The following is a 9,825-nucleotide window of genomic DNA, read 5'->3' on the forward strand; positions in this document are numbered from 1 at the left end:
TTAGAATTTGAGTTTTGCTACAGTAAAAAGCTCTCACAAACAATCACATCTAACTTTTTTGCTATAGTAAAAAGCTCTCACATGATTGTATGTGAGAGCTTTTTACTATAGCAAAAAAGTTAGATGTGATTGTTTGTGAGAGCTTTTTACTGTAGCAAAACTCGAATTCTAAACTCGAATCAGCGAAACGAACGAGGCCAAAAAAAGTTTGAACTCGAGTTACAATTTTATTTAAGTTCATGTTCTTTTGAAGAATTTGAGTTTGAACTCGAATTTGAACTCAAGTTTAGAGCTAAACTCGAGTTCAAGTTTTCGCTTCAACTCAAGTTCATAAATTCGAACTCAAATTAATGAACAGTATTTTTTATATTCTTAAAAATATCATATTTTTTTATATTCTTAAAAATATCATAATTTTTTCATTTTAATTCTGATTGACATGATTTTTTTTATGCATTAATAATGAAAAGACGAATAAAACCTCACTCATATACCCTATTAAAAATTTTCATCACCATTGAGTTTTTATTAAAATATTATCTAAATACAGATTTAAGTTTTGACTTAACCAAACACAAACTCAAAAAGATTCTTAATTTAAATTATAATTTAAATATACACATCTAAACACAAACTCAAATTATAATTTTAACTCAAGTTATAACTTAAACTTAACTCAAAATCATCACTCAAATCACTCTAACTCAAAAATGTAAAAGAACACCTTATTATCTTTTGTTGCGGTGCACTTCGATTCGAACAACGAAAGGTAAATGTTGGCGTTTCCCCTCGCCACCACAGAGATCCTCCCCACAATCCTCCGACTCCGTCACCACCTCAACCTTCCCTAGCACCGCCACCTTCACCGGCGGCCCCGTCCGACGGCTCTTTTCAGACCGCAGACGACCGGCTCCGTCCGACGGCTCTTTTCAGACCGCAGACGACGGTCTCTCTGTTTTTCCGTCAAGGAAAACGCCGCCCAGTGTAATGCGCCAACTGGGTATTTTGGAAAACTCCGATCCTTAATCCCAATCGCCATGTCCAGATCATTTTCTTGTACAACAGTCTTTTTTGTTTTGTGGTTTTATTTATTTATTTATTTCTTTTAATTAATTATTTATTTGTTTCTTTTTGTCGCTAAGTTCTTTACTTGAGTGCCCTGTTTTTGAATCGTTATTTTTGGTGTTTTATTGTTGATTAAGCTGAGGCAAATAGAAGTGATTTTGAAATCGGAATCAGACATAAAGTGGAGAATATCAATTGGGTTATTAGTTCATGATAATGTTGCAATAGAGTATTTATTATTTAATTCTCTCGGCAAGCAAACAGAGGAGTCTATTGAACTGGGTTTTGTTTGTTTCGGGCCTCATTCCTTATTTTACTTCTGAATGTATATTCTTTCTTGTCTTTAATCCAACTTGTAGAAGTATTTATAGCTCTAGTGAAAAAAAGGAGCTTTTTCTACATTTTTTTTTTCTCGTCTGAGAAAAATGGAAAATTCTGTGGTAGGTTGCCAAGAAAACCTTTCTGGTAACAGGTAAGACGCAGTTTTTAATTGTCATCAGATTAAGAAGATTATGATAGTTCAATGGAAATTGAAGAAATTCTATCGGTTCAAAACTATGCCTACAAAATAGGTTTTTTTTTTTTTTTTTTTTAACCAGTGAATTCTCTGATAGAAAGCTGTAACAAGACTTTCCAACATTTCCTGTGGAAGATTGTGACACCTGACGTTTTGTTTACCATTATGAGATGATAATAGCTTTCGGGTTTTTCTCATTTTCAAACATAGAGGTGATGAAATCTGCATGACTTGCATAACGGAATAATTTCAGTTTCTTATTATTGATGTGTATATTTCTCTGTTAAGTCCATTATAGCTTTATAAAAAAAATAATAAAAAAAAATTGTTTTTCTCTTAATTTTCAGATTTATGGGTAGCGGGAACGTGAGGAGGGCTGCACTAGCCTTCATTAGAAGTCCAAATTCAAGATGCTTCGAAGTAAATTGTTGACGAATCTGTCAAAATTCGTTGACTTGAAATCATGAAAATCACTCCATGATTTCCCTCGGATTCTCAGGGAAATCATTCCCTGATTTGTCTAGTCAATGATCGGATCCTTAGAGAAAGTTTCCTAGTATTTCAAGTCAATGCAAGCTGTATAGGTGGCTGTCATACCAGAATTAATTACCTGATTCTTTTGTAATTAAGAGTTTCCTAGTTTAGGCTATATACCAAATTAGACAATACCTTGTACTCTAAAAATAGTTGTAAATCTTCCTCAATGAAAATATACAGTGAGAACATTTGTTTGTTCATAAATAGTGATAGGATATATGATAGAGTTGGTGCCAGTAACTCCCTTTGCAGATTATTTTTGTACTACAAGCCTTCTTTGAGAGAATATTCTCTGTATAAAGCAAACAATAACTTGTTAAAAAGTGGCGGCTTTCGGAATTTCCATGGCCTTGCAACAAGTAATACAATATCTCACCATGCACAAATCACATGGAAGAGATGTTCTCAGCTATGTTCTTATGGTGGTCTGGCTTTGCCACCAATAGGTAGGATTGCTTGTGCGGTGAGCTTGGCTCTGACTCGTTCAAATCTCGTAGCACCGGGTATTATTGCCTTTGTAGTTGGAGAGTTTGCTTTGATGGAACGATCATGGGCGGAAGCAGAACAAATTCCTACAAGGGGTACTCTAAATCTCAATGCACAAGATGGACATGTACATTTAACCTCATTTTTGTTTTCACTTCTGGAATTTTTTATCTTGTTTCTCAGAGCAATTTATCTAGTGCTTTTGTTCTCGCCCTGCATTACTATGGCACCTTTCATCGAGTCTCTTGGCATTCAGTACAGGAAGATATGGCTTTCTCTTGTACATCATAGACTGGAGAAGGCGGGCCCCGCGTTTATTAAATGGGGTCAGTGGGCTGCAACTAGACCGGATCTCTTCCCAAGGGATTTGTGCAGTGAGCTCGCTAAGCTTCATACAAAGGCATCAGCTCATAGTTTCTCGTTCTCCAAAAAGAGTATCAAAAGCGCATTTGGTTGCAAGCTGCCTGAGATTTTCGATTTGTTTGAAGAGCAACGTGTGGCATCAGGAAGTGTTGCCCAAGTTCATCAAGCAACATTAAAATACAGGTGTCCTGGTCAACAGATCAAGCCCATCGTAGTTGCTGTGAAAGTTCGACACCCAGGTGCTGGTGAAGCAATTAGAAGGGACTTTGCAATTATTAATTGTGTAGCGAAAATCTCATAGTTTATCCCTGCGTTGAATTGGTTGAGATTAGATGAAAGCATACAACAGTTTGCTGTTTTCATGATGTCTCAAGTTGATCTGTCAAGGGAAGCTGCCCATTTAAGTCGTTTTATATATAACTTTAGTAGATGGAAAGATGTTTCATTCCCTATGCCTTTGTATCCCCCGGTTCACCCATCTGTTTTAGTGGAAACTTATGAACAAGGTGAAAGTGTAATGCACTATGTTGATGAACTTGAAGGACACGAGAAGATTAAAACGGCCCTTGCACATATTGGAAGCCATGCACTTTTAAAGATGCTCTTGGTGAGTGTCATTTTCACTTCTTTGTGTTATACACTGTCTTAATACATTAGTAAATTTGCGTAGTCTTTTTTTTTTTTGTATGTGTGTAGTGAATCGAGGTTTATAGCATTCTCTCCCTATGCACCTACAGAACCTATTATAGGAGTTCGTAATTCTTGAATTAGTTATGCAGGTGATTGAATAAAAGAGATTCCTACTCAGGGGAGACTGGATTAATCTATTCTGATTGTTGATGGCTGGATGTTGCATTAATGGTTGTTACTTGATAAAATTTTGAGTTTTCTACCTTTATCTGGTCTGTTAGAATTGTTTCTCTCTTGCTCTCTCTTTTTTTTATATAGCAGTTGACTGTATTTACCTGAGAGAGGAATCTGGTTTTTCAGGTGGATAATTTCGTTCACGCAGACATGCATCCTGGAAATATTCTTGTCCGAGTAACAAAGGGCATATCATCACCTGAACGGCTCTTCAAGTCCAGGCCTCATGTCATTTTCCTTGATGTAGGCATGACTGCTGAACTTTCAAAGAGAGATCGAGTGAATTTACTAGAATTCTTTAAGGCCGTTGCCCTTCGAGATGGTTGAACTGCAGCTGAGTGCACACTTAGATTGTCTAAACGGCAGAATTGCCCAAATCCAAAGACTCTTATTGAGGTAATGCATTTGTTATCTGGTTTCTGCAGCAGCAGTAATACTTTAGCCTTTGCTATGAAAAACTTAAAGGCTACCAAGGTTAACGCAAATATTTTTGGTAGTCGCGAATGCATATATACTTTTTCCACAGTGATCTGGGTTCTTTATTTTAACACTTTATCACTACTTCATGTTGATGTTTAATTTGAGGATTCAATTTTTCTTGTAATGTCTCATATAAATCATGTGCAAATTTGGTTCTAGTTGCATGGTGTTCTCAATGAGAGTGACCGTTTTTGTTAATGTCCAAGGATGTGGAGCGACTCAAATATTTTATTCTCTTCATACTTGTCGTTTGAATAAGTGTCTGGAATAATTAGGGTCAATATACATTCTGCCCATAATTTCTTAGAAACATAAAATGAATGGTGAATCACTGACTCCCATGTGATGAAAATACTCAATCCAAGCACGAGGTTCTGTGATGGACAAATTGTTTTGCTATGTATGTATGTGCATGCTATGATCTAAAATTAGCACGCAAGAATCTTGCATTTAGTGTTAGCACATACTATGACCTTAACACTAAATCAATAATCTTGCATTTAGTTTTCACCTTTTCGTTTAAAAAACCCAAAAAACTGTTTAAACAAACGATACCAAACACACCCTAAGTTTTCTGAGTTTCTAAGTCCCCAGAATATGACCTTAACCTTAGCTATAATTGTATCCAATTTTGATTTGGGGAAGTTCCTGTCTTTTCTTTCAAATTAGTAACTGCTGCTGTGTAATTCTTTTCCCTTCTGGGTCAATAAAGCATGCCCTCCTTTTAATATCGAGCAATTACTTGTGAAGTTAATTGGCTGCAGGAAGTCGAAAAAGCGTTCAAGTACTGGGACTCCCCGCAAGGTGAATTGGTGAGCCCCGGTGACTGCATGAAGCAATTGCTCGAGCAAGTTAGACGACATAAAGTCAACATTGATGGTAATGTTTGCACCGTGATGGTAACCACTTTGGTTCTTGAGGTAAGCGGCGGTTTTTCTCCCTAGTCCTTCAATCAGTCAATCACTTTGCAATACTCAGACCTAATCTCGGTTCAATGTTATATAAAATCAACCATCCGAACCAATTATCCTACACAAAGAAGGCGAACCTTTGAGCTATATGTCACTAGTTCCTGATTTCTTTGCTCATATGAACATTTGGTGTCATTTTCTCACAATCAGTTCCTGTTTTGAATTCAAGGAATGATGAATCTGCATATATTCCCACCATCCCGATCCTGAAACTTACCATGTCTCTTTTTTTATTTCCTGCTTCCGCAAAAGTGAATTGTTGTTTTTTAAGAAAACAATCTGCCCTGCCTTTCTGAATTACATATTATATGAGCTATTCACAGTAGGAGAAACCCATAAACTTTTCAGTAAAGAGATTTTCACCACATTCATTTTTGGAAATGGGATTATCGAAACACCAGGAAACAAACAAGGTCTCTTAGTATTTCTTTTCAGCATGAATATGATGGTTTCGCCATTTTTTTAGTGTTTCTTAATTGAATCTGGTTCTACAGATTTGGACCAAATCTTTTTCTGGTTTTCCTGAATTTTTTAATTTTGTTCTCTCTTAGGGGTGGCAGCAGAAACTTGATCCAGAGTACGATGTGATGCACACTTTGAGAACATTGCTATTTAAGGTTAACTGGGCAGAATCTTTCTTTTACACCATTGAAGGACTCATGGCGCCATAAAAGGTGCCGTGATCTCTCTCTCTCTCTCTTAATTGAAGAAAAACGGAACAAAGGACCTCTTTTGACAATTACAGACTGATCAGAAGATGGTAAAGAGAAGGATACATACATATAAATGAATTATACTGTTTGTCATATTAATAAACCTTCGCAATGGCGAATTTTGCTTCCATCTTCCGTCTTACTTATTAATGAATTTGTCGATTGTTATCATTTTTTATACATAATTTCTAACATAAAAGTGATGGATTCTAACTGAAGAAAAATTGACTCAGAATTCTCGTTTGGTGTTCATTTTGTTTTATGCAGAGTTTCTATTTGATTTATTATACACATATATATACATATATATACATACATATATATATATATATATATATTGTTGAATCAGGCGGGTTTTTTCTTATTAGCGACCACAATCATGTTTGTCTCGCATCTCTGATTTTGAAAAATGACTCCAGCTTGATTCATTGGTCTTTAAATCAATCTATTTGGTTACCAGAGTTCCAGAAATTTTAAAAAGAACACATCGGATTAACTTCATAAATGCCCCTAAATTTGTATATGTTTCAACATGTCCCCCTGAATATTGAAAAGGGTTCATTTCGCTCACAAAGTTATGTACTCTAGTTCAAAATACTCTTTATTTTTGTAAAACCAACAAAATGACAACGTAGCGCTAGTAATACTTTTATAAATGCCCCTCAAACTATTGATTTTACGTCAGTATGGCCCTTGAATTATTATTGTTATGTCAATTTGTCCCCTGATTTTTAAAAGATCGGAGGCATGTTGATGCAAAATTAATAGTTTATGAGGCATTTATGAAAAATATTAGTTCAAGGGGTGTTTTGCACCATTTTTCATGCTTTAGGACGGTGAAATGAGCCGTGTTTAAGTCCATTCTTACCTATATACATTGAGCGTTTTGTATGTCAAAGCAAAACACATTTTCCGTCAGAAAGATTAATCTTCTGCCTCATAGCTTAGTATCAAGAAACATACACTATCATTGTAGTAAGAACAATGTTAGTATCTTCAGATGTAATTTCAGAGACAACACATCTCTACTGGTGCTTGAAAGTACATATAAATTGAAAAGCAAAAACCAACTTCTTTGAAGTAAAAACAAAAGCAACAATGAAAACAAGAAACTTTGAGAACTTGTGCAGGGTAGTCTTACATAGTGCTGGACTTTAGACGGGTCACCCACGACCGCTCGAGAAAACCGAACTTGTACCCATTGTCTGAGCCTGTCAGCCTGAAAAATTTGGGCTGCCCCTGAGCCCGAACTTCACCTTGAACAGGCTTCGGGTAGGTCTTGGCTGCTCGAAGCCCAGTCGGGCAGTCCGAGCTCGCCTGGGCTCCCCTAATATTTAATATATATTTTTTATATTTTTTTATATTTTTTTATATTTTGTTTTATTTTTTTATAATATTGTATATATATTATATATAATATTGTTTATTAATTGTATTTGTATATAAATAATTATTAAGTTATTTATTGTAAAAATTATATAAAAACTATAATTAAGATTAAAATCAACACACTATTAACACAAATCAATTCAAAAAATTAATTTTGTTTATTAATTTTTAAATTTGTAATTCATGATTGCCTCGTTAAAAACCTTACCAAGAAAAACCCAATTGGGATAAAAACTTGGTAAGGAAAAAAGAGTGCAATCGTTTTGTGACGAATTACAAATTTTATAAAATTACAAAGTCTAAATATTACAATTACAATGTCAAAAGTAAATAAATATTTAGAAATTACAATTTAATTTGAAGCTGAAGGATCGTCTTCAAAGCGAAATGTTAATCTATTAAATTCATCTATCCATTCTTGGCTTGCTGGCGAAATTGTATCTTGTAAACGTTGATCGGCACGATCCCAATCCTTAATGCACACCAAAGCTTCAACAATATCCCTTTGTAATGTGTTTCGGTGTTCTTCAAGTATTCGTCCGGTCGTACTGAAGGCTTGTTCGGATGAAACAGTGGAGACTGGGATCGAAAAAATATCCATTGCCAATCGAGTTAGGACTGGCCAAGTTAATGCTCGTGCCGTCCACCACTGAACTAAATTAAACAATTCTCCACTATTGTCGACTACTAAGCTCTCGCTAAGGTACGCCATAAGCTCGTTGAAGCTGCTGCCGCCGCCGCCGCCACCACCTCTTGATGAAGATCCACTCCCAGCTTCTGTTTGAGTCTTCTTCTTCTTCAACCAGAAAACATTCATGAATGAATGTGGATTTTCATCTCTTTGTTGCGGCTTCTGTACTTCACAAGCGGTGTTTCTAAACCTATTCTCATAAACACTATAAAGAGAAAATATTTTTTCCTTTATTTTAGGAAATTGATCAGAACAATCGATGTTTAAAAATTCACCTAAGTTTTCTAAACCACTTTCTAAACCTTCTAATTTTAATCTAGGATCAAAAATAGTACCGAAACCATACAACATTGGTAATTTAGACCAATATTTTTTAAATTTTTTTTCCATAGAAGCGATAGGAACTTCTAAGATTGGGTTCTTCCTAAATTCACTAAATAAAATACTAATTCTTAAAAGTTCACCAAAAGCTAAAGGTGATGTTGGGTAATATACTCCACTAAGTTTTAAAGTGACTTCATGAAACCTACCTAAAAATTTATACAAAGTTTCAGCAATTTGCCAATCATATTCGTCTATATGTCCTACTCCTAATTTTACACTAATATAGTTTGTTATAGCATCCTTATAGGGAAGACATTGTTGAAGCATTATATAAGTTGAGTTCCATCTTACAGGCATATCTAGGGCTAATGCTCTAGGAGTTAGATTTAGTGCTTGTAAGAACCTAAACCAATCTTGTTCTCTTTGGTTATTGCCATGAATCCATGCAATACTATTTCTAATTGCTTTTATATGAATAGCCATTGATTTTAAACCGGATTTTACTACTAAATTAATTACATGGCATGCACAACGCTGGTGAAATATAGTACCATCACCGAATAAACTTAAATCATTTTCAAAATATTCAATGGCTTTAGTATTTGCACTAGCATTATCTAATGTTATAGCCATTACTTTATCCCTTAATCTATATTCATCAATGACATTTAAAATTGTATTATATATTAGATCGGCGCTATGTGATCCTAGAACACATTTAAAACCTAATATTCTTTTATCTAAATCGAAGCCTTCGAAGTAATGTCCGGTTACAGATAAATAATCTTTGTTGGCAACGGCAGACCATATATCTGCCGTTAACGCAACGCAACCGTTAGTAGAGTGTAAAAGGTTGATTAATGCTTCTTTTTCTTGTTTAAATAATTTTAACAAATCTTTCCTAAGAGTAGTTTTTGAAAAAAACTGTGCATTAGGATTGTGTACACTTTTAATATAACGGTGCCAATTAGGATGCTCGACAAAACTAAGTGGTTGATCTAATGATGCTATCATTCGCGCAACTTCCATACGATCTACTTGCGGATCGTATTTCCAAGTGGTTAGACCACCGGTTGCGCGATCAAATGATAATTGTGTTTGGTGGAATTCAGCTCCGCCGGTTTGGCCACGCTTTTGAAGACACTTTTCTAAGTGTCTTATCAAGTGTGTTGTGCTGTGAATAGTGTCACCTTGTAAATTAGAATGGCAATATTTACATTGAGCTATGTATTTAATGTTACCGTCATTGTCGGCCTCCTCTAGGATGTCGAAGTGCTCCCAAACTGAGGAGGTGCGCTTGCATTTCCTCTTGGAGGTTGCAACACTTGCAGTAGAACTTGCCTCTCCACGCCCACCATTGCGACCACGACCTCTACTAGATCCACCACGGCCGGGATTTAGAATTGGACATTGTTCCTCGGGTGC

At 35.5% G+C, this 9,825-nt stretch overlaps 1 protein-coding gene across 1 annotated transcript; it reads left to right on the top strand.

Annotated features, from left to right (window-relative positions):
• The first annotated feature begins 1,705 nt into the window (after positions 1-1,705).
• On the top strand, positions 1,706-6,115 carry LOC21392857 (uncharacterized aarF domain-containing protein kinase 2). Its single transcript, XM_024166176.1, is given in 4 exon segments — positions 1,706-3,575; positions 3,959-4,228; positions 5,077-5,232; positions 5,835-6,115. Coding segments are annotated over 4 exon segments (1,836 nt in total). The 5' UTR covers positions 1,706-2,285; the 3' UTR covers positions 5,955-6,115.
• The last annotated feature ends 3,710 nt before the right edge of the window (positions 6,116-9,825 follow it).

This window comes from Morus notabilis, unplaced genomic scaffold, assembly GCF_000414095.1.
Source record: "Morus notabilis unplaced genomic scaffold, ASM41409v2 Scaffold1708, whole genome shotgun sequence".
Lineage (NCBI taxonomy): Eukaryota > Viridiplantae > Streptophyta > Magnoliopsida > Rosales > Moraceae > Morus > Morus notabilis.